At 40.0% G+C, this 26,064-nt stretch overlaps 1 protein-coding gene across 3 annotated transcripts in view; it reads right to left on the bottom strand.

Moving 5' to 3' along the window:
* The window catches only part of PPARGC1A (PPARG coactivator 1 alpha), a 132,130-nt gene that overhangs the window by 14,949 nt on the left and 91,117 nt on the right, over positions 1–26,064 (bottom strand). For 2 of the 3 annotated variants that reach the window (XM_077477701.1, XM_077477703.1), the window contains 3 exons: positions 17,019–17,916; positions 4,946–5,041; positions 2,227–2,347 (listed from right to left, as the gene is read on the bottom strand). In XM_077477701.1, the coding sequence (XP_077333827.1) occupies positions 2,227–2,347; positions 4,946–5,041; positions 17,019–17,916 (1,115 nt within the window). The remainder of the gene's footprint in view (positions 1–2,226; positions 2,348–4,945; positions 5,042–17,018; positions 17,917–26,064) is intronic. The other variant, XM_077477702.1, reaches the window with a different exon arrangement.

The raw sequence follows: 26,064 nt of genomic DNA, 5'->3' as shown, positions 1-26,064 counted from the left end.
TCGCCCAACTGTGTAATTGCATATCTCCTGTGTAGGAGCTCTTGCAAAAGCTAATGTGATGCAAACTCTGCAGCAATCGATTGCATGAGATTTTAGTCGCGCAATTGCTAGATTAAAAATTGCCTGTGGAGCTGTAGCCGGTAGTCATTATGAAGTCATTTTAGCACAGAAGATCGTGTCATCTAGCACATCGATAGTACACTTCTTTTCTTGCTCTTAGCGTGCTCTGATAGTAGCTATGATACTTATTGTGCACTTTTTTTTCAACTGCTATGTTCAACTACCTATACAAACTTTTTATATTGCATTTATTTGGCTTTCAAATTGTGAGTCCACCATAGTTTAGAAGATAATAATAACATACACCAGAGCCATTGATAAAATTCTTAGCTATTTGCCTGAACCGACACTTGGTGACCTCACTGCTACTTACAACCTTCTCTGTAATAAACAGCAAGCCAGTGATTTATCTGTATTGACCCTGGGTGAGTTATGAAGCCATCACTACGAAGCAACTCATGGAAATCTATACCATGCATATGTTTTATAGCACTGTCCTTCAGCACCTGCTCAGACACATATGTCACCCTCTATGGCCTTGAACCTCTGAACAGTGTGTGGACTTAGCAGCATACCGAATGAAGCGCTCTTCGGCTTCACTGGGTTCTGCTTTAGTATGCAGCAGCAATAATGTTGTTTATATTCAGTCTGCGTCTATCCGTGTTTTCACATTAAACACATGCACAATGGGATGCCATATTTTAACCATTATGTGATCACAGACAACAATAACAATGAAGGGACTAGTAAACATAAATTTCAAATCGGTTTAAATAATAAGCCAAAGAGATTTAAAGCAAATCTGTGGTACACTAAAGATAATTGAACTACCTACTATAAGAATACAATGAGGGAACCTAGAGATACATGAATTTTATAGACACCCAGACAGACATTGGGGGTTGATTTACCAAAACTGGAGAGTGCAATATCTGGTGCAGCTCTGCATAGAAACCAATCAGCTTCCAGGTTTTCTTATCAAAGCTTATATTGAGCCAGTTGAAGAACAAAGCTGATTGGCTACCATGCACAGCTGCACCAGATTTTGCACTCTCCAGTTTTAGTAAATTAAAATGGAAGTAAACCCTTCCAAACAACTTTGACCTACAGGTAAGCCTAGATTAAGGCTTACCTGTAGGTCCAAGTAATATCTCCTAAACCTATATGGTTTAGGAGATATTTGCCCGAAAATGGGCACCGCTGTCTACGGCGCATGCGCCGTAGACAGCGGCGCGCAGGCGCACTAAATGCGGCAAGTCCAAGAATGGATTTGCCAAATTTGTCTACTCCCGTGCGCATGCGCGGGAGTGACGTCATCGCGGCTCCGGCGAATGGCAGCGTCGGAGCTCCGAGACGCGACTCCCGTGCGCATGCGCGGGAGTGACGTCATCGCGGCTTCTCCGCTGTCATTCGTCGGAGCTGCGAGAGACGCCACAACCAAGATGGATGCGGCGGACTACAGGTGACAGCGGCGACTTCGCTGGCTCCTGTGTCAGGTAAGTGACACATAATGAGCTACTATGCGATGCATAGTAGTCCATTATGCTTTACCTTTGCAGGGAAAAAAAAGAGGAAGTAAACCCATCAGGGTTTACTTCCTCTTTAACTTCATTATTGGAGTTCTGTTTAGATTTTCCAGGGAGCTTTGCAATTGGAGGCTCTTTTGCAAATATTGACTTCACCTCTCAACAGTGATTGGTTCCACCCTTCCCCCCTGCGCTTCACTGACCAACAGCAAAGCGCAGAAGTTGGAAGGGGTATGGCCAAGCATAAAAATCATTTTGCATAGCATCCAAGGTGCTTTCCAAGATCTCTGTGCGTAGAAACCTTTGTAAAGATTTAATTATTATAGTCATTTCAATTAGCTTTAGTTCAAAATAGGTATGCTTTAAAGAATGGTGTTGCAGCAGAAAACAGCTAATTTCCTGTCCTGTAGTCCCAGAATACCTAAAAGGGTTGATTTAATAAAACTGGAGAGTGCAAGATCTGGTGCAGCTCTGCACAGAAACCAAAGCAATTAGGTGCTAGGTTTTTTGCCAAAGCTTAATGCTACCTATTTTGTCATGAGCTTTGGTTAGAATATGACAGTAAATATAAGGCAAGCCAATACATCAGCTTATTAATTCAAACACAAAAAATTAGAGATACGTTTCGTCATTTACTTACAACTGCTTTTTGTCTTTGCCGCTCCCTTTGTTTGGCTCGCTCTGATTCACGTTTCTCATACTCCTTGCGGTACTCCTCCCTCTTCAGCCGCTCGTGTTGGTATTCCTCATAACTGTCGTATCTGTGTTGTAACACCACAAGTTAACCACTAAATACAGCACATCAACACTCCTATGTATTGGTATGCAATGCAAAATGAAAAGCAGTTAGTTTGGAGTCCAGCACCTGACACTGTAAAGGTCCTCTACATCAGTGGTCTCCAAATTGCAGACCTTGGGGGAATTTTCACCCCAATTATATTAGTTACCATTCCTTTCAATGACACCACTGACACTAATAATGGGTCATTAGATGGGTCATGGGAGTTTTGAAAGATTGGGAGTGCCACACCAACTTGTAAAGACATTTGCAACAGCTGTTACAAAATAAAAATCTTTTTAAAAAGTCTGTGCAACCTGGAGTACCATCCTTTCAAAACTTTAACAAACTCCTCTGGGGGTCCAGCAAGATCACACAGTTGCTGGTGAGCAGCCTCTAGGACCATAAACCACCCATCCTGTTAAAACACATCCGCATAAGGTTCAGCACTCCTACATCACAACATCACAAAGATTGCATGCTACGATCAATGGAGGGACACTATTCTTTCCACTGACGCCAACAATGGGGCATGGTTTCTTCTACTGATATCAATGATGGCGTACTATTCCTCCCACTAATACCAATGACAGGGTACTACTTCTACTTCTACTAACCACCAACCTTGAGGCCAGGTTTATTCTCATTGATGCTGGGCCCATGACATCTTCCACCCCTGCTGGTCACAATCCAGCCCCCCTAAAACCTGAAGCCCTTTGTTTGAAAAGTGTGGAGACCCCTGCTCTACATGATGCTTTTTTTTAACAGCAGAAAGTACACCAGAGAGAGAGCTCCTATTCAATTTTGGAAGCATAATTGTTTTCCCTGATTCAGAACTGTTCATCTAGCTGGAGGGATGGCCACACAAAGGGCAACATTTTTTAACTGTTATTTACACTCACAGACCATTGCAGTATTGGGGACAATATTTTAGTGTTTCTTTTCCGAGAAAGGGTTGCTTTTCAAAAAATATATTGAGGATATGCTATGTCACCAGTATAAATAGAAACAAGGTTTAGTGGGGTTTCTATAACCCTATCTGGACTGATGGAGTTTTGCTTTACAGACATAATTAACGGCATAATTTTAAACAAAATTTTTTTTTTTAGAATACAAAATGGTTAAAACCACTTTTTTAAATCAAATAATTTTTATTTAGAAAAAAATTAGGAGTGGGAATCTGTGACTGCATTAGTTTGATCCAAACTGTTGAAGATGGGGCTAAACTGGGAAAAGACAACATTGACCATAACTTGGATGATAAGTAAGTTTTAGTTTTTTTAAAAATACTTTACTCTAAGTTACTTTACTGAAAGTTTTTGGAAATCCAGAGTGAAGGAAATCCTCTCATAGACAGCTGTAACCAGAAGAGGTGGCTCAATTGGTGACATTGGTCACCAAGGCCATAAATTAAGATTAATAATTTATTATGGTTACCAAGAAATACAAAAGTACATTACAAAAAAAAAAAAAAAATAATCAATTATTACAACAAGTATGTGTGTCATGTTTCGCTATATATGGACTTTTTTATGACTATTTTATTGCATACGGTTATATGATTACTGTTATATATTTTTTAGTTATAGATTTTTTTTGAAGTGTATTTTTAGCATTTCTTGGTAACCATAATAAATCATTACTCTTACCTTGTGACTTACCTCATTTAAAGTCCCATGACCACGTTCTTGTTTTTTTGTGTATATTTAGGGATGGAGGTGGGTCACTGGTGTATGCTCCAGATCATTTATTTTTTGTGAGTGTATATTATTAGCACTGACCATTGGAGATGTCAGTGGCAGTTAATCAGTACCCACAAAGTGTCAGTATCAGATTTCCTGCCGCACTCTCTCAGTCCCACTATAATCCACTGAGCGCCACCATTATTAGTATGAAAAAAACAATATATAGACACCATCATTTATAGACGCCATAACTTTCATACAAACCAATTAATATACACTTATTGTGATTTTTTTTTATTTTTATTTTTTTACCAAAGACATGTAGCAGAAAACATTTTGGCCTAAATTGATGAAGAAATTTGAATTTTTTTAATTATTATTATTTTATTGAAGATGTTTTATAGCAGTAAGTAAAAAATATTGGGTTTTTTTTCCAAATTTTTTGTCTTTTTTTTATTTATATAGCTAAAAAAGAAAAAACTCAGTGGTGATCAAATATCATCAAAAGAAAGCTCTATTTGTGTGAAAAAAAATTATATACATTTAATTTGGGTAGAGTGTTGCATGACCGTGCAATTACTAGAAGATTATTAGAAAAAAATGGCCAGGTCATGAAGGGGGTGAATTCTTCCAGAGCTCAAGTCAAGTGGTTATATAGAGAGGCTTAGCTAATGTTCTTTCTTTTCTGTAACAATCAGCTAAAAGTGTTGGAATTAGGAAGAAGGGGCCTTCCACAATTCCTCTTAGTACACGGCTGGTGATCACCATTACACGCCATGCACTACTAATACACGCCATGCACTAAAATCCCTGTGGAGTCAAGCGTCTCCACAGGGATTTTATGGTCATAAGGTTGATAAGAATATCCAAATACAAAAGGCAATGGTATTTCCTACCTGGGCCTACGACTGTATGGTGATCTTGACCGTGATCGTGCACAGACTGGAGAACTGTTGGGTCTGCAATGATCAGTTTCATAGCAGCAGCATGACCTTTTGTGAAGAAGAATAAATAGAATATCAGTAGGTCACGCAGAGTTTCAAGGTCTACCATAAATGCAGTATTTAAGGATTTGCTGAAATGTTAATGCGCATTAGGCCCTGTATATAACTTGGGAAAGCACTGTTCCATTGTGGCCAAATACATTTACATAAAAAAAAAAAAAAGTAAATAATGTGGTTCTTGAGAATTTGTTGCTTCTCTGTGGGCTTGTAGCTGTTCCCCAACCTGATAATAAATTACAATGCATTCCCTGTAGCCGGTGAACCCCAATTCAAAAATGGCAAAAGTCCAAATATTGGCATGTCTCTGCTGATCAGGTCTGCTAATCTTACTGATCTTTAGGGTAAAGCCCCATCCATACACACTATCAGTTTTTCTGCTGTTTTTTCTTCAGATTTACCAAAACCCTATAATATGAAACCTTAGGAGTTTCAATTCGCATGCAACCAGGCAGGCCCTTGCACTACATGGTTTTGGTAAACCTGAAGGAAAAACTCAGCAGAAAAACTGATAGTGTGTATGGGGCTTAAGGCTAAAACCAGAACTCCAGTTTAGGTCTGAGAGGAGGGGAGGGATATAACTAAGGAGTAGCTCTCACTCTCTGATGGTAGTGGAAACTCTTGAATGCAAGCAGCTTCAATGCTGTCATCGCTCTTCAAATGATGCCGAAAAGGTTCAGCTTTATTTCAAATGCCGGTTATCCGAATGAAACAGGTTTTCATTGAAAACATTTTAATTAAGAATGTTTATAAAAAATATCTGTGCAAGTCAAAGTGTATTTTAAGTTAAATTAAAATTATTTTGGCACCACAACTTTTCTTACACCACTCCACTATCCCAAAGTCTACTTACCTTTACTCCCTTGCTATACATCTGGTCAACGCAGCCAAACTATGCATCCAGATTCACTGGTGTTCCTCAATCCCCCCGACCATTACAGAATGGTTCAAACATGCAGATAACTGCTGACTTGGAGGAAACCATCCACCAAGCCAGAGACACTACTGAAAAGTTCAGAACCACTTGGTCTTGCTGGCAGCACTTTAAAAACGACAGATAACTATATTAAATACGTGTCTTAAATTTACCCACTGCCACCCCCAACACGAAAATCAAGGGTGAAGGAAGGAACCCATATCATGCTCTACCCCCCCTTTTTTTTCCCTCATCACCCCATCTATATCCATGTATGAATCCTCACTCCCTACACTCCCTTCATAATAAGTTAATAACTACACGTTCCTAACCTATGAGCACAATTCAACACCACATTAACTCTCTGTCCACTCAGTAGACACTTACAGATACCTAAATCTATTATTTATATAGTGAGTATCTAGGAGTCCCTCCAGACACCAGGGGCTTATAGGAAAAAGGTATCTTCACCTAATAACACAAACATAGAATAAGTCGGGCTTCGCTCACCTGCATTGTCATGATTTAACCCCACCTATAATACTGGATTTAGAGTTCACATTCCCAGAGGCAACTATTTTATACGACTATGGAAAATTTTATCTTCCTAACATTATGAGGATGATGTGATCAATATTCAAAGGTTAATGTTTTAAATACTCTCCTAATGATACCAGTTGCTCATTGTTACCTTTCTGTTTAACGTCTGTACAATAAGGTGTATTTTTCTTTGACGTATAACACTATTGGAAACAAAATAAAAGATAATGGTGAGGAGGGGTAGTGTTGTCACCCCCCCCCCCCAGCACAGTTTGATCCCAGATGGGGTGTCTGGGGAGGTCAAAGAATACTCTCAACCTTACACTAAGCATCAGGAACTACTGATATTGAGCATATTATAGTTCATATTGTCCACCTGTATTAACACCCTATTAAGTTGTGGATACCCTCCCTAATATTTCCCTCTTTATATTGCCTTATTGTTTGACAGAATCTGTTTGCATATTTCTGTTACTTGTAATAAACTTCAATAAAAAGTATGAAAAAAACAAATGCTCAATACTACAAACAACTTTTAAGTAGAGAATCGATTTTATGGCTTTTTGCTTATTGTGTTTCTGTTTTTCTTATGATTTTCATGACCTCACAATGAGTCTGAATCTGAATATTCAATGAGCCCCACAGATAAGTTTTCCTACCACTAGAAGACATTTGATGTCTCTGATTGACACTTATAGGCACCTTTCAAATGAAGTGTCCAATCATGTCCACCTGTCATTCACCTCTATGGTCCAATGATGTCCGTTTACACCCACCTACCCCCCGGCTGAGCGGGTCCCTTAAAAAAAGAAGGGGATCAATCCCCCTCCATTTAGGTGGATGGAATCGGACATTAGACATAGAGCGAGCAGGTGGATGACAGGTCCATGTCTGCCCAGTTTCTGCAGGGTGGACATGTTGTCCTCCTGCTCTGCTCTGATCAGCAGGGGATCAGCAGACAGATCCCCTGCTGATCAAAGCAGAGTCCACCCCATGTGAAAGGCTGTGAAATACACTGTTCAAACCTCAGTCTGTTCAGCAGGAACAGACCGAGATTCGAGCTGTGAGTGTACCAAGTTGATTGATCGATCAACTCGGGTACAACAAGCCTGCCGGATTTGCCTGCAATTATCACAATTGACTGTTATAGCGATAATCAATTTCTTCTCTTGAAGGGGATGGCTTCCCCCAACCGTCCCCCTGCCAGGAACAGACAATTGCTCAGCAGAAGGGATTCCCCTGTCAGCACTGTCTGTGTTGATGGGGGAATGGTGCAAAATTCGCACCATGTATAGCCTGCTAAAGGGGCCATACAGTTGAATGTTATCACAAGCATCACACACACATATTCTATAACACTGAGCTGCAATGACAGCTATAAAATTGTATTTTATTAGTCTTGGATAGAGCAAGAAGATGTTAACAATTCAGTTAAGGTTCTGTTTCTCCCTATGACCCCATTGGGGGGATCTCTCCTCGCTCTAAGTCTCCGTGACACCCTTAGATAAACAAAAGGAACTGTTTTCACCAGGATAGGAAGAAAAAGAAGGCAATAAACACACAGTCAGATGTTCTAACCCTTCCCCGCTCAACAAAAAATGTGTCCTCACTGATCAGATTTCCCATTATTTTCTCTCTTTACAGGAAGTCAAGGGAAATCGAACTAATATTGATACAGATGGCAATAAAAACACAACTGTAGCTTTAAACCTCCCCTAATCAATCTAAAATGAAATAAAACATTTTGGCTGCAGTTGGGCTTTTGAACAAGCTGCAGACCTTTTCCTCTTTTTCTTTTTTTTAACAGAATCTAAGAAGTCTAGTGCTGGTGCTTCAGAACTTAAGAAGAGAATTAGCAATCCTGTTTAGATCAATAAAGGTATTTAATTAAACAGAACTCCAGTCTTCCCTCAGTCTTGCACAGTTGTACAGGCCCCTATCCTTTAGGTCTCATGTACACTGGGCATTTTCTCAGCTTCTCCTAGGGGCATCCGATGTTGGTTTTTTTCTGCCTCTAAACTCCCTGGCATGTTAGCCTGTGTGTACATGCACACAGAGACTTTTAGTGCATTTTCACACTGCCAGTGCCCGGGCGTCAGCGGTAAAGCGCCACTATTTTTAGTAGAGTTTTACCGTAGTTTTAGTAGTGCTTTTCGGCTGTGAGCGGGGAGCTTTTAACCCCCGCTAGCGGCTGAAAAAGGGTTAAAACCGCCTGCAAAGCGCTGCTGCAGTGGCACTGTCCATTGATTTCAATGGGCAGGGGCGCTTTAGGAGTGGTGTAAAGAAGCTGCTTGCAGGACTTTATTGACGTCCTTGGCAGCGCAGTGCCCCAGTGTGAAAGCACTCAGGCTTTTCAAACCTGGACTGCAGCTGAGGCTTTTTTCAGGTGCTCTACAGGCGCTATTTTTAATGCCAAAGAGCCTGAAAAACGCCTCCAGTGTGAAAGGGGTCTAAGTGTGAAAGCTCTGAGGGGCTTTCACACTGGAGCGGTGCACTGGTGGGATGTTAAAAAAAGTCCTGCTAGCAGCATCTTTGTAGCGGTGTGTAAACTGCTCCTGCCCATTGAAATCAATGGGGCAGCGCGGCGATACCGCCTGCATAGCGCTGCTGCAGCAGTGCTTTGTGTGGTTTTAACCCTTTTTCGTCCGCTAGCAGGGGGTAAAAGCGCCCCCCCCCCCCCCCGCTAGCGGCTGAATAGTGATGCTAAATTATAATTAATTAATAATATAATTATGATAAAAATAGCTGTGTTTTACCGCCGACGCTGCCCCCGTCCCAGTGTAAAAGGGGTCTTAGAGGAGTTTAGAGGCAGAGAAAAGAACCAATGCCAGTGCGTCTAGAGGCAGTAGAGTTTGGTCAGAAAAAATGCTTGACACTTCTAAACGCATCTAAAGGCACACTAAAATCTGGACATGTTTAGTGCTTGAGCGTTAATTCATTTCCATGGCTAGAATAAATTATTACGATGAAATGAATTAACGCACAAGCGTTTGATGCCTGTAAATGCCCCTTTTACAAGCGTCAGGCAGCTTTCCTGACTAAATGCTGCTGCCCGGAGGAAATGTTTGCTCTGATTTCATTGCAATCTGTGAGCTTCTAAGCTGCAGAACGTCATATAGAGCTGATTTCTTGGCTGGAGGACATCCAGCATATTCTAGCCATTTCCTTCCCAGCCTGGCTGTTCCTTTCATTTACTGGATTTCAATTGTGTTAATCATGGAAGCTCAGCTTTTCACCTAGGCCAATCTGCATGCAAATGCAATCTATGTAAGAACATCTACTCCTCCAGACTGACATTCAATCAGGCTCTCCGGGGACTCTTCCCTCCTCATTGGCTGAGACAGCAGTGGGAGCCATTGGCTGTTAATCACAGCCAATGAGCCAATGAGAAGAGAAAGGAGGCAGAGCTGAGCCTTTGTTATGTGTGTAATTGGACATGCAGAGCAGTGGCTCGGGAGCGATGCCTGCTTAGGTGCTTCCACAGCAGGCTGTTTACTCTGGGGGGCACTTGGCAGGAGGGAGGGGCCAAGAGCGCTGACAGGGGACCCGAGAAGAGGAGGATCTGGGATGCTCTGTGCTAAACCACTGCACAGAGCAAATAAGTATAACATGTTTGCCTTTAAAATCACTTTAAATATTATAATGTTGAAGAAGAGGGAAATGAAGGAACAGGGATGGCAAATATAAGCAGATTGAACATCAGCTTTAATAAAGTCTATTCGGTGACCACCAGCCTGTACAGTTTCTTGGAAATATGCATGACATGCCTTACTATGGTGGGCCATTAAACCTAAGGTGGACTATTATAATACAGCTTTTTTTTTTTTTTTTTTTGCTCAGTACTTGTACATTTTTCTACATACATTGTGTAAAGTATGTTTGGCATCAATAACATTGACTGCTGTAACAGAATGCATTGTTTCTGTTATCATTTACATTTTAATTCCTAGCCCATGTGCATTCCATTCACTGAATCAGGCACATTCTTATGCTTTTCCAAACACTGTTGGGGCAATTTATAACAATAACTGACACGGTGCTGAAGGCAATGCATCTTAGGCACACAGGTTTTTTATCAAAAGGGTTAATAATTAAAGCTTAATAAATAAAGCCCTACTACTACTTCAGGGTTGGTGGAGAAAATCTGAGATTGTGATAGATAACCTCACACATCTCCATGATGAATGTGCCATTGATGGGCAAGGCTTCATTGTGTTACTTATCCTGGAGACTCAAGTATGGGCTTATATAAGAAAGCAGTGCATAGATCCATGAGGATGAGCAATGTACCACAATGTCTCCAAGAGAATTTCTGTCCTGAAGCACTTACTATCATTAAAGCCTCATGCACACAGGGCTCATACAGGCTTAGCCCATAAAATCACCTCTATGTTAGCCTATGTGGCCATGCACACAAAGGGGTTTACAGGCCTGGTTCACACCTATGCGGGTTTTTTTTTATGCTTTTTTCCAGAAACGCACAACAGTTCATTTAACCTGATTTCCTATGGGACACGTTCCCATCTATGCATTTTTTCATCTGCTGCATTTTTGGAAATGGTCAGGCACTTTTTTAATAGCAAAATGGTGCTTTTATTTTTTTGTTCAATAGACTTCAATGGAGAAGCTGCAGAAAAGCATGTAGTGTGTTTTTGCTGCGATTTTACCGCATTTTGTGGTTTTTAACCACTTCACATCCCGACTATCATATGACGTCTGCAGGAAGGATCTTCCATCCTGGGCGGCTGTCATATGACATCCCTGGGCTTCCCAGCAGTCTGGGTGGTGCGCCCGCTGCGCCACTCGGGAGCTGATGCGCGTGCGACCGCCAGGCACCTGCCATTGCCCAAAAACAGAGCAGGACCGTGGATCTGTGTGTTTAAACACACAGATCCACATCCTGTCAGGGGAGAGGAGACCGATCATGTGTTCCCAGTACAGAGGAACACCGATCAGTCTCCTCCCTTTGTGAGTCCCCTCCCCCTACAGTTAGAATCACTCCCTAGGTAACAAATTTAACCCCTTGATCGCCCCCTAGTGTTAACCCCTTCCCTGTCAGTGACATTTATACAGTAATCAGTGCATTTTTATAGCACTCACCATTGTATAAATGTGAATGGTCCCAAAATGGTGTCAAAAGTGTCTGATTTGTCCACCGCAATGTCACAGTCATGATAAAAATCGCAGATCGCCGTCATTACTAGTAAAAAAAAAAAAATATATATAATAAAAATGCCATAAATCTATCCCCTATTTTGTAGACACTAACTTTTGCGCAAACGAATTAATATACGCTTATTGCAATTTTTTTTTACCAAAAATATGTAGAAGAATACATATCAGCCTAATCTGAGGAAACATTTGTTTTTTTTTTTAAAAAATCGGGATATTTATTATAGCAAAAAGTAAAAAATATTGTGTTTTTTTTTTTTTTAAACTTGTCACTCTTCTTTTGTTTATAGTGCAAAAAATAAAAACTACAGAGATGATCAAATACCACCAAAAGAAAGCTCTACTGGTGGGGGGAAAGAAAAGATCATTTTTTCATTTGGGTACAGTGTTGCATGACCGTGCAATTGTCACTCAAAGTGCGACACTGCTGAAAACTGAAAATTGGCTTGGGCAGGAAGGGGGTGAAAATGCCTGGTATTGAAGTGGTTAAGGTAATCTGCCTAACAAATTGGCCCAAAAAAACCCATAAAAAATGAAAATCGCAAATCGCTGTAAAATCGCATGTGCAAAAATGCACAGCAAAAAGAACTGCAGAAACCGATCAAAAGCAAATTGCATAGATGTGAACCGAGCTTGACAGGCAGAAAAAAAACACCAAAGAAACGTTCTGAGAGGAGCTTTTTAACAGAAAAAAAAACCCATGTCTGCGCATAAACACGCATAGATTAATATTCTGCACAGCAGAATGCCTTTATGTTCAAACGTGTCTGAGCGCGCATCCCTATGTACCATTAGGGGAGTTTTTCTGCCAAATACTTGCAGGAAAAATGCTGCTTATTTTTACAAGGTAATGTGCATGAGGCTTTATAGTTTTCCATAACGAAAAAGACTGGGAACGCTCATCCTCAGTACGCAATAATGTGAACAGGACAACGTATTTGCAAATGTGTGCAGACTAAACCCATTTTTAATGCATACTGTTAGACGAGATAATTTGGTTGTTTGCAGGTTGGTCAGTAAGTAGATCAGGGAATTTCTTTGGTTTTGTTTTGCAATAATGTGAACAGGGCCTAAAGCTCCGGTGGTGGATCACTCCTCAGCATCAACCTGCCCCATGTCAGGACCTTAGACCATTGGAGCGTAGGGGGGAAGCCATTACGAGGAACGGTCTAGCAGCAAGGAGGAGCGGGGGAGTAAATCTTCTTTAACAAGCCCCCTAGACATAAACAAGCAATTAACCCTTGCAGTGCAGGCAGAACCCCACTGCAAAGGATAACTTTCAGGTTACTCACACTTGAGCTTTAAATATAAAAAAAATATAAAATCTTTAAAAAAATTAAGTTATATTTGTTCAATATGTGCAAAAATATACTTGTTGATCAGAAATCTAGTGAGCTGAACATTTACTGTGATCTCTGCCTATACTCTTATCAGTTAGTATTGTTTTCAGTTCTCTCTTGGGACTACAGACCAGCTCCACATGTTATAGAGATAAGGAGAGTGGGAGGTGTTCTGTAATTCTAGCACACTTCTTGTCCCGGGGTGACATTGCTTATCCGTTAATACAGTGCAGTGGGTGATAGTTATAACTCTAGGATATGAAGTATGCTACTGGCAGGCTCACCATAAAACAAAAACCAAAAAATGCATTAACCACATTAGGGGCCCATTCACACTAGGAACTACATGCGAATCGCACAGGAAAGCTGTGCAGCGTCTGTGCGATTCACATGCAGTTCTGTGCAGTAAGATTTCAGCCCATTTAATTTTGAATGGGCTGAAATCACACTGCACTGCATCAAAAATAGTGCATGCATTTTTTTAAATGTACAGCACAATACTTTTGTACCATGCAATTCGTTGCTCGCCCTTTTGCGCACAAACGCAATGTGTTTGCAACCTGCGCTTGGGATTTTAACTTTGCATTGACCACCCCCACAGCAGATCACAAGGGCAGTGCAACTGGAATGTGGAATGTGGTACAGGAACCCACATGAGAACACAGCTTTCCCGCACAGCTTTCCAGTGTGAATGGGCACTTAAGGTGGTTCTAAAGATTTAAGGTTTTTCACCTTATTGCATTCTATGCATTAAGGTGAAACACCCTCTGTGCTGCAGTTCCCACCCAGACCCACCCCCACCCCCCTTTTCTTATCTGATCCAGCGTTATTCACGAGCGTGGCTCCCAACTCTGTCTCCCTTCTGATTGGACTGATTAATAGCAGTCAATCAAAAACTGTGACACGGGAGAGGGGCCGGGTCCTGCAGTCTGTGTCAATGGACACAGCGGTGGGACTTCAGGAGCAAGCACATATGGGTGCCCCCAAGGAAAGTTGCTGAAGAGGAGGGGCCTGGAGTGGTGGCAGGGGACCCCAGAAGAGGAGAATCTGGGCAGCTCTGTGCAAAAGCATTGCACAGAGCAGGTGCATTTAACATGTTTGTTATTTTAATGAAAAAAACTAAATAGGGTTTAATACTGCTTTAAAGAATGATAAACTGCAACATATCACATTTTGGTTCTCTTGTTTAAATACGATTTAACGGGACTCGTGTAGAGAAAATAAAGCTCTTTAATAGAGTGGATCCTGCTAAGAACTGAACGCTCACCTCTCCTGCTGCCCGTACTACAGGCATACCCCACTTTTAAGTACACAATAGGGTTTATTTACTAGCGCCGAAAAGTGCAAAATCAGGCTCAAAACCAACGAGCTTCTAACTCCAGATTATTCAATTAAGCTTTGGTAATAAAACCTGGAAGCTCATTAGTTTCTATGCAGAAGTGAGCCTGATTTTGCACTGTCCAGCTTTAGTAAATAAACCCCATTGTGTACTTAAAAGTGGGGTATGCCTGTAATTAGCTCTGCACTAGTGAAGAGGAATTGCTGTCTGAATCTGACACTTCCAGAAGTGTCAGATTCCTGGTCCCCCTGCTTACTGGTTTGATCAGCTGGATGCTCTGTGTCCTATAGTCAAAGAGCCGTCTCTTTTTACTACTACACACATTGGCAGTGCAAGCTGCAGGATAGGTAAGCCTTCCATGCCTTCTATGCAGGAGCCATGTCATTGTACAGTAATATTTTAGCGACAGAGTGACTTTAAGGGACATTTCAATCTGACAATGAAAATAAAGTGTTGAGGGAGTAAACACACAGGTTTTTATTCATTCCATGGATTCCAAAAACAGATCCACCAGCTGCAGGTCCTGCCTTGTCTTCCCACCACGACAAGCATTATTACATTTTGCTATAATCTGAAAACGGTGTGCAGCCTCCTAAGGTGTATTCCATGAGATAACATTTACTACTGATTCCATTCTGATGATAAACACACGGCTACCGTTGGAGGGAGTACAGAATGAATTAAAGACCGGGTTTAGGGAAAATATGATTAAGCAAAATGGAAAAAAATAAAAATCACTTTGCTGTACTTAACTGAAATTTCACTTTCCTTCGATTAAGAATTTTTAGGGTTATTAATAAACAAAAAATTGAATTTACACCTTCAAAGTGATTTTTCTGCAAACTCTGGCAAAGTGAAGTTAAAAAAAAAAGAATAAAGACTAATCTAAATGCCAGATTTACAATCCGTTGGATTTTTTCAGTCAATGTAGCTTAACTATTTTTTTTTTTTCTTTTACATTTGAAATTGGTAAGGGGTCCTCTAAAGCCTTAAGAAGCACAAATCTTGTTACTGAAATGCCAGCAGCCGTATTTCAGCTACAAAGTATGTTTTTCATTTTATTTATCACAAATATTAATAATAATTTTATCACAAAGCAAACTACAAGAAGAGTTCATAATACAGCATAATGCAGTCTCTTCCTTTCCCAAAATCTAGCCAAAGAGTAACTGAAATATGCAATTTGTGTATATTGTAACATAAATACTCCCTTTTTTTTATTTGATTGCAAAACACATTTTTAATGATTTTATCAGCAAATACACTAGAAGAGGATACATCATACACCAGTCTCCTTCCTTTCTATCCTCTGATATTTATATAGTGATGTAAGCTTTTATATTTACTTATTTATGTTTTAGTTATTTTTATATTTTTTTATTTATTTATTTTTTAAGTTTAAATATTTTATTTTTAAATCATGTAGTGATGTAAAGTGTAAACTCCTCTTTTAGCCAGTTTTGACCATAATTCAAATGAGTAAAGTTATGTTTATCTAATTATCTTTTTACGGAATTTAAAGTGATATTTAATTTTTTTTAATAGCAAACATGTTATATTTACCTGCTCTGTGTAATGGTTTTGCATAGAGCAGCCCCGATTCTTCTCTGGTGCACCTGGCCCCTCTCTCCTGCCAAGTGCCCCCATAGCAAACAGCTTGATATGGGGTCACCTGAGCAGGCTCGTTCCTGAGCCGCTGCTCTGCGTGTTCATTCACTCTGGGAGTGCGGCTCTGCCCCACTCCGCTCTCTCCTCACTGGCTGTGATTGACAGTAGTGGGAGCCAATGGCTCCCACTGCTGTCTCAGCCAATGAGGCAGGAGAGTCTCCGGAGTGAGCCGCCATTCTTATGCACACTGCTGGATTGAGATGGGGCTCTGGTAAGTATTGGGGGGGGGGGGGGGGAGCTGCTGCACATGGATTTGTTTTTTTACCTTATTGCATAGAACGCATTAACAACCACTTTAAAGTAATCTGGTCTTTGCTACAGAGGCAAACAGGTTCACTATAATGGTGGTCCTACTAGCAAATTATACCCACCTTCCTTTCATTTTTTCACCACTTCGACTAACTGACATGAAGCTATAACTGGTATAAAGACTCTCCTCGCAACTCTCATTTGACAGCTCTTGTTGCCTGATCATCCAAGCAAGCTGGGAGTAAATGGAAAGGGAGGGTCATATGCTCTTGATATCCTGAATTACAAGGTATTCTTCTTTGCTCCCAGCAGACAAATGGCACAGCAGGGGAGCAGTAGAAAGGTAAATCTATGATGATGGTGGGGCCTCAATTAAACTGAATCTGTTTCTTTGTTCTGCATGGACAACACCAAGGGTTTCTTAAAGTGACAATGTCGCCACGAAAATATTGGAGCTGCTACTGCTGTCTTCTTAAAGAAAATACTTTCTGCCTGGCTGTGTCTGACCTAAATGTTTCTGAGTCACAGACCCAAAATAAGCATACTGTAAAAGTTTCAAAATTCCTTATTTCTATACTTATTCAAGGTCAGCTACTCAGAAAGCGCTGAAACCAAAAGCATCAACATGACAGGAAACCAGCATTCTCAAAAGGAAGTGATCAATAGCAGCCTTTATTATTCTCACAGAGTCCCATATGGGGTATGCAGAAAACTACTAGGAATCAAAGCACTCATTTTACTTACCCTGAAGAAGATCTGCTGGATGGAGATCTTGATCTTGAGCGTGAATATGGAGACTGAGAACATGATCTGTTTTGAGAATAAGATCTAGATCTGGACCGAGAACATATCCTTTGAGAAAAAAGAGATGTTGGTGGGGAAACGGAATATCTGCTTGGAGAATTGAAAGTTGAGCAGGAAGGTGATACATCAAATAATGAATAGGATTGTATTCCATCCCAGGAATAGCACAGTTTGTCATTCTCATCTTCACTTTCATCAAACAAATTATCCATACCCAGTCCAGAGGTTAAAAACATAGGTAGTCTAGAGAATTGATCATCACAGTAATCATTGCTCCTTGCATCACCATTTTTGTTCTCTTCCTCATAGACTGCTTGTGTTGGGTCACCAAAGTGCTTATTGAGTTCTGCACGGATATCTTGGTCTTGCAGTGGCTTCCTATTGCCATTCTGAGGACTTGGCATTGCCACCTCAAAACTGTCTTTCAGACTCTCCACTTGTTTTTGAGTTGAACAAACCTGTAATTTTTTCCCAGGCAGCAAATTCTTACATTCAAGTTGTCTTGAGGCCTGTAGATCTTGTGTTAAGCTTATACGTATTTCTGATTTTGAATTCATAAACTGACAGTAGTCATGGTCACCAAAAAGCCGTAAACTAGGTCGCTTCACTTTTTTCTCCTCTTGTCCAATGACCACGGAGGTTTTGCTTAGCTGTGCGTATAGTTCAGATTGTTCGGGACCTTTTTTAGCATTAATAACTTGAATAGTGGAAGACTCAATGTAACGAGATTTTTTAGCTGGGGGCACAACAGGCTTGCAAGAAGACTTCGGCTTGGAAGAAGTCCTGAATGGGTTATCTTGGTTGGCTTTGTGAGGTGGTGTTGTTGGTGGAGTTAGTCCTAAATAAAACAGAAAATAAAAATTTTATGAAAACGGTATTTATAAATGTTGGGCAACATGGTTTTATTTATTTTATACATTGGTTTTCAAGAAATGAAGGCAAGAAATTGCATACTGGGGTTCGGAGAGTATTTTACTGATATCTAGTTGAAGTAGTATCAAGTTGCTGATCCCCTATACCACCATTTGTCATTGCAATGTAATTCTATTAAAGAGTGCTACCACAGCATTTTTATTCTACCTAAGCACCAATCAGAATCTGTGTTTTTTTTTTTTTTTAGAACGTAAACGGAATAACTTAATTTTCTGATGATAAACACATGCATTTTAAGGCATCATGGAGGAGATTTACTAAAGCTGGAGCACTCAGAATCTGGTGAAACTGTGCATGGTAGCCAATCAGCTTCAAACTTCTGCTTGTTCAACTAAGATTTGACAATAAAACCTGGGAGCTGATTGGTTTCTATGCTGAGCTGCACCAGATTTTGCATGCTCCAATTTTAGTATATCTCCTCCCCGTTCACATCCGGCTTTTTTTTAATGCTTGTCCACTGGACCTTTCTAATGGACATCTTTCATGTCTGATCAGCAGTGACTATGTTAGCCCTTGTACACACGGTCGGTCATTCCGACAACAAAATCCGTCGGATTTTGTCTGACGGATTTTGTCCGAAACTGGTGTTGCATACACATGGTCAGACAAAGTAGTCGGAAAATTCGATCATTCAGAACGTGATGACGTTATTTCATTACGACGGGACTACGTTCAGGCTAGTAGCCAATAGCTTTGGTCTAGGAATTTGATCTGAGCATGCGTGCCACTTTGTCCGATCGGAATTCTCTACACACAATCGGACAAAGCCCGATCGGATCATGTTGTCGGAAAATTTTATAGCCCAGCTGTAAAACTTTGTCTATTGGATATTCCAAGGGAAACAGTCCGATGGAGCCCACACACAGTCAGATTATCCGACAACACGGTCCGATTGGACATTTTTCCGTAGGAATGTCCGAACGTGTGTACAAGGGCTTATAGTTCTATGATAATATTCTAAAAACTATTTAAGATATGTTTTTGCCACTTAACATCAACTCCCTCTTTTTGTGATAGAGCTCATTAGGCTGGTAAAATGTTCTTAAAACTGGCACTGACATCTACTGGGATTGTTCGTACCTAGAAGACAAATAAGTTACAATCTAATATCCAATATTTTTTACCTCTCTACGCAAACATTTCTGTGATATTGAAGGTTCTCATTTATCCATGTCACGGTGCATATAACAGTATGTAACATTCAAATTGACTTGTTCCGTAATGTTAAAGACTTTTTGTAGCTTATTTATACCACTTCTTTGATTGTGAAAAAGAACTGAGGAAGTGGTTTGGATAAGCTACAAAACATCAACATTACAGAAACATCCAGTTGAATGCTACCTGCTACTACTAGATAATTCTATGCCAGCACAGCTGGCAATTAAATTAGAGCCCTCATCAGTGCTACATAACTATGACTGTGTAAAGTATTCCTACTAGCATGCTTGGCAAGACATCCATGCACTGTTAGTTAAGATCTCTAGTGGAAGTGGTTTTATCTTACTGCATTACTTAATACACGTCAAAGAAAGTCCCAGATCATTTGAAGCCTTATTAATTATGCATTCAAAACAATACATTTCCTTTATTAATCGAAGTGAAATCGTAGCCAAAATTTTTATTTTTTTAAGTTATGGGTCAAATAAAAAAAAGATTTACCACTCAGATTTTTTGGTGCCCATGTACCTGTTTGGGAAAATTCACCCACACTGCTTATGTGTAGCTTTTACAAAGGGAAACATACAGGGACACTTTAACTAAGGTAAAGCTAAACCATACAGCTAAAATACACATATCAGAATTGTCTTTCTATCTGGCATAGATTTTGGAATTCTGTGTAGCAAATTTTGTGATTCACAAAGCTACACCAGTCAGCCAAGCTAGGAGGGTGACGCCACTTTCTCTGTTTTCATTATGGAACAAAGTGCTGTTAAATCCCACCTGCGACCTGCCAATAACTCTGTCTTATTATTTCAGACACCAGGCTATCAGATGTTTTTAGACTAAGTAGAGATTTCTTGTATTGTTCTTTCAGTTGGTTAAAAGAAAGTGATTGATCCGCATGAAAATATGTTCCCCATATTAACTTTATGAAATGCACATATTCGCCAGCACACCACGGATTGTCAAATACACCCAAATCTTTATTGAAGAAAGATCACATCACAGAAGAAATAGAGCAACATTTCAGAGCCATGCAGGACCCCTTCATCAGGCATATGATGATATTACATGCCTGACGAAGGGGACCTTCGTGACCCCGATACGTTGCACTATGTCTTCTGTGATGTGATCATTCTTCAACTAAGATTTGAACATATTTGATTTGACGACTGGCGAATATGTGCATTTGATCTGTGATGTCTTCAGTTTCAGCTGGTTGTTGCTGCAGCACCCGTTATTCCTAAAGCCAGGGAAGTGTGCAATGGGAATATTGATACTACCATATTAACCTTACACACTTTTTTTAATAAACCAGATTGTAGGTTCATGTTATGGGTACTTTAACGATGCATTTAACATATGAATTGCATCCAAAATGAAGAGGCACATTCTAACAATTAAAAGTGTGCAGGATCCAGCATGGTACTAAAATGAGTTTAATTTCCTGCAACTTATATAATTTGTTTGCTCAACGTGCAAAGTGAGAAGTAATAACATTAAATCATTAGCTATAGGCGATGTAAATAATGTTTTTCCTAATTTACTTTTGGCGCACTACTTTCTAAATAAATAAAAAAATACAATTATAATTAGCCCTATTAAGTAATTATGTTTACAGACTCACCAGGCTATTGATATTAAAGCGAACATAATTACGTCCTGATGTTTTTTAATGAAAATCTTCATTTGAAAAGAAAGAGAAAACAAGAATTTGCCAGCTTTAGAAGAGGGATACAGTAAAAGCAAAACTGCATAATTAAAGTGCAATTTCAGAAAAATAGCCAGGCTTTCTGTTAAACAACACCATCTACTAAAAGTCATGCACAGGTGGAAGAATTCACAAACATTAGGAGCGGTGTGGCCACTCCTCATCATCAACATGCCATAGCTGTCAATGATGGAAGGAGGTGGGGGGACTGTAGGGTAATCACTGATTCCCAATGGTCTTAAAGCAGAGGGGTACAGCCAAATTTATCTTAAATTTTACAAGGTTTACACGATCACCCAGTTTACATATTAGTGAATCTAAAGGGTTTAGGTATTAAAACATTTTGTTTAGCTCATTATTTTCTTCTCATTGACTTCATTGAGTGGACAGTTCAAAGCAGTGGTCAGCAACTTGAAAAACATGTGCAGATATTATTGGGCGATGTGGATAACCTTAAACCTAGTACACACATGTTGAATGTTGGCTGGCATTGGCCGGTTCAACAGGAAAAGGGCTAACATTCGGCCCATGTATATGGTAGCCTGTCCGAAAGAAGCCAGAAAACAGTTTGCCCACCGGCTCCTGATCAGCGCACTTAGCAAATGGCTGAGAGTGCTGATCGGAGTTTCCTGGTGGGGGGGGCAGTCCCCCCGTTAGAACACAATAGCTCAGCATGGTAGATTGTTGTACTAACATTGGATTTTTAATACAGTGGGTCAGACCTGAGCTGTCAGTTTTTTTTTTCCGTTCAACACAGTGAAAAAACTAGTGATGTGTACTGGGCTTTAGTGTAATTGGGTCTCTACATTAAATATGGCAGACTCATTGGGATAGAGGTCTGAACTGGGAAGAATTGTTTGCTTCTTATGGATACTGTAAATAGCATACATTTTCACTGTTACTTAAAACAGCACTTCACCCTAAAGGGGAGGTTACACTTTATGCCCTCCTCCCAGTTCCTATTCTGTTCTTGGCACCTTTTTGAAGGGGAGGGAAGGGAAGCGGGTACCTGATTTTGACAAGTACCCGCTTCCCAATTCTGGTCGCATCGCCACAGTGGGGCGAGAGATCACTGTGCTAACATTGGATTGTTAGTACAGTGGCTCAGACCTGAGCTGTCAGTTTTTTTTTCGTTCAACCCATTGAAAAAACTAGTGGTGTACTAGATTTTAGTGTAATTGTGTCTCCACATCAAATATATCAGACTCACTGGGACCTAGAGGCCTGAACTGAGAGGAATTGTGTCCACATTGACTACATTGTATATTGATGGCTATGCAATTCCAGAAAAGTATTATACAGATTTGGAAAATAACACTATTAAGTGTTTTACCTTACAACACTTTATCCTGTAGTAAGGGGCAATGATATAAATATAAATTAAAATAAGTTGAAAATTATGTAAGGAAATGTAACTGAGATCAGCTAGGGCCTTGTTTAATTTCAATTCTTAAACCACAAAGGACTGCAAAGAATATGGCTGCATGAGGTCCAAATACATTCGTTTGGCATGTCTGTTCTATATGGGGCACAACCCATCGTAATAAGAAGATTACTGTGATTCCTGGCATCAAGGAGGTTTGGAAACCCCATTCATTCAGCTTTCATTCAACAAAGATAAACCAGAGGTATATCTAGTTATTTTTGGTCCCTGGGCAAAATCTACAAAATTTTAAATTTTAGTGCTCCCCTGTAAATTTTAAAGTGAAAGTAAACTCCCCTATCGTTTTCAGCCAAGGAAGCTGCCATCTTTGCCTCTGTTTAATCTTCAACTGCTATGGTGCTGCATATGTGATTCGTTCTGACACCAGCCATTGGATGGTTTGATAGTTTGGCTGAGAGCAAAGCCAATGTGCAGTTAGCATTCCCGGCATGCCTTTTTTTTTTAACTGTTCAAATCCATGGATTTACTTCCACTTTAAGAGCATACTCTATGCAAACCATTTTTTTTTTTTTTTTTTTTTTACATTTATTATATTTTATTCTCCTTTTATGTTTTTGCATGCTGGCAATTCCCTAGTGAAAATATAACTGTAATGGTCTGCTAAACACACATCAGTCTTTGGTTGTGGCATACAGGCCCATCGTGACGAGCGTTTGATTGTGCCAGAGTTGTTTCTTTCCCCATATGAATCTATGAGATTACAAAAAGCACTTGAAGAAGGTCAAATGCAGGTCTGAAGGAGCTTAAATACACCTGCAATGATCTACGAATGATCTCAGAAGTGTCTCCAACTGATGTCAAGGGCATGTTGCATTTGCAGCACAAAGTCCATCGGTACTGGTCCTACTTGTTCCATGTCAGTGGCTCTAAAAATATTAAAGCAAGGGCTTTTTTTGATATCAAGCAGCCAGCTTTTTAGCCATGACATCCTATGTATTTCTCTGAGGACGGGTTTCCTTTAACCTACTGAAAAAGAATTCCCAATAAGAGAACTGCCTGAGAAGTCAGTGAAGTGTAAACCTGTGCTTTGTCTGCTCCCAACCACGCTCATGTCTAAACTTTCCTCTTTAGCTGGCACAGCTCTCTGAGAGATCTAAAAAAGTCTCAATGACTGAGGCTGCGGCCTGACAGCAGACAATATGGAACACTGTTATCACACTTGCACAAACTATAGGATGTGAAGCTACTTTCAGAATGAAATTCTGAGTATGGTTTTTATTGCTATTTTCCTTTGTGAAAGGAGCCTGCTGCGCGCAGCAACAAATAGTTGCCATTATCCAGAATGTAATGGGTGTCAGACAAATCGCATAACACAAAACAATCAACGCTATGTAGGCCTTATTTCAGTGGAGCACAGCCTTCACGCTATTTATGATTACTGCATTGAAATGTCTTCTATAATAAACAAGGACCTCTATATCACTCGCACTTACAGAGGTTTTTTTTTTTTTTCCCTAGCACTCAGATCTGTTGCTGTTTTTATGCGCTTTCCTCTCATTATTTTTCGGGCTGCCTTTTTCGATGGATACAAAGAGCGCATTTTTATTTCGATACTGCAAAAAAAAAAAAAGATTTGTAGGAAATGTGGTGAAAAATGAACTTCTGTCTGTCAATGTAAGATGGGAAATCACAGGGAGCTTATTTATCTCAAACGGCTAAACCTTCAGTGGACATGAAAAGGCTAATGAGTATTTACTGTCGCCAGAGACAATTCTGCTCCGTAACGGATCCCAACCCAACAAATGCATAGGATGTCATTTGCTTTTTATGGATATAAATAGCATACATTTACAGTTACTTAACCACTTCAGCCCCGGAAGGATTTACCCCCTTCCTGACCAGAGCACTTTTTGCGATACGGCACTGCGTCGCTTTAACTGACAATTGTGCGGTCGTGCGACGTTTTACCCAAACAAAATTCATGTCCTTTTTTTTCCCACAAATAGAGCTTTCTTTTGGTGGTATTTGATCACCTCTATGGTTTTTATTTTTTCCACTATAAACAAAAAAAGAGCGTCAATTTTGAAAAAAAGCAATATTTTTTACTTTTTGCTATAATGACCCCAGATGATGGCCTGTAGGTCGAAACGCGTCGGGAGGACTCCGCTACTGCCAATTTTTCCTCTGATATGCTTTATTGATCATCCTGGAAATGTGAGTTTGAGTAATTTTTTTTTATTAAAGGAATTTTTTTTAAAAACGTTATTATGCCATGTTGGCCTTGTCTCTTCATCTTCCATGCCTGAGTCATTGCCGGAGTTTTACATATATATGAAAAACGGTGATTACATCTAGTCGTTTGTGTGAACCGTATGTGGCACGATTGGAACATCCAGTTTTGGGACTACTTTGGCCGAGATTACAAGCTCTGATTGACCCCTGAGGCGTATGTCTGCTAGGGTCATACAGATCCGGTAAGCCTGTACCCTACAAGGTGGTGGGATCGTCACAGGGTGAATTACTTTTCTTGGTCACAACACCACAGAATCCTGGTTGATATCATTACACGTTGAGATTGATATCCTGCACATTTTTATGGACTCTATATTTTTCATGTTTTATTATGGACTTTATCACTGTTATTAGTCATATTTGTATGTGTTTATATTGACTGCCTTGCTTCCCTTTTCACCGGGACAAGTATTCATACAGTCCTTAATTAGTTTTATGTACACATTCACAGGTTACTACTTTTTTCTTATTAATTGTTTCAACACAGTATTACCCCCATTTTTCTTTTTGGGGTTACTCCACATATATTTTGTTACACAGGTGTACACATACACGTTTGTATCACTTTAAGAGTCACACATATATAAGTTGGGCGCTTACACTTTATTTTTTGCTATAATAAATATCTCCCAAAAAATATATTTAAAAAAATGTCTTTCTCGGTTAAGACCAATATGTATTTTTTTGTATTTATATTGTATTGACCAATATTGTATTTTTGGTAAAAAAAAAAAAAATCGCAATAAGCGTATATTGATTGGATTGCGCAAAAGTTATAACATCTACAAAATAGGGGATCGATTTATTATTATTATTTTTTATTAGTAATGGCGGCGATCTGCGGTTTTTAACGTGACTCCAACATTATGGCGGACACATTGGACACTTTTGACACCATTTTAATTTATACAGCGATCAGTGCTATAAAAATACACTGATTACTGTGTAAATGACACTGGCAGGGAAGGGGTTAAACTCGGGGGGCGATCAAGGGGTTAAATGTGTCCTAGGGAGGTGTTCTAACTGTGGGGGGAATGGGCTACCACTGACACGACAGCGATCACTGCTCTCGATGACAGGGAGGAGCAGTAAATCCCTCGGGATCCATGATTTTGGTAAATCCCCCCCCCTCCATGGAGTACAACTCTAAGAGCCAATTCACACTGCAATGGTGTTAAATCACAGAGCAGCCAGAGAGATTCAGCATTACGGCCGCTCTGCGTTGCCAGCTGGAGTGCTGGCATTGCACCGTCCTTTTTTTTGGGCGTTTTGCTTTGTACAAGCTTTTTTTAAAGTGTACAAAACATACACATCATTCACTGCAATGTCATGTGGTGCGCTGTGCTGCCCAACATTACAGTGCGATTTGGTCCTGTGCACTGCGATAAAATGCAACATGTCTGCATTTTATCAGAGCACGCTGCAGCGCTAGGCTGCATTGCAATGTAAATGGAACACATAGGAAACAACTGTTTTCGGTGTGTCCTTGCGTTGATAGAAGTATT

Source organism: Lithobates pipiens, unplaced genomic scaffold (assembly GCF_037356315.1).
Source record: "Lithobates pipiens isolate NorthernLeopardFrog02 unplaced genomic scaffold, aLitPip1_a1.2 Scaffold_13, whole genome shotgun sequence".
Taxonomy (NCBI): domain Eukaryota; kingdom Metazoa; phylum Chordata; class Amphibia; order Anura; family Ranidae; genus Lithobates; species Lithobates pipiens.
The sequence above is the reverse complement of the archived record's forward strand: the minus strand, read 5'-3'. Positions and strand labels throughout refer to the sequence as shown.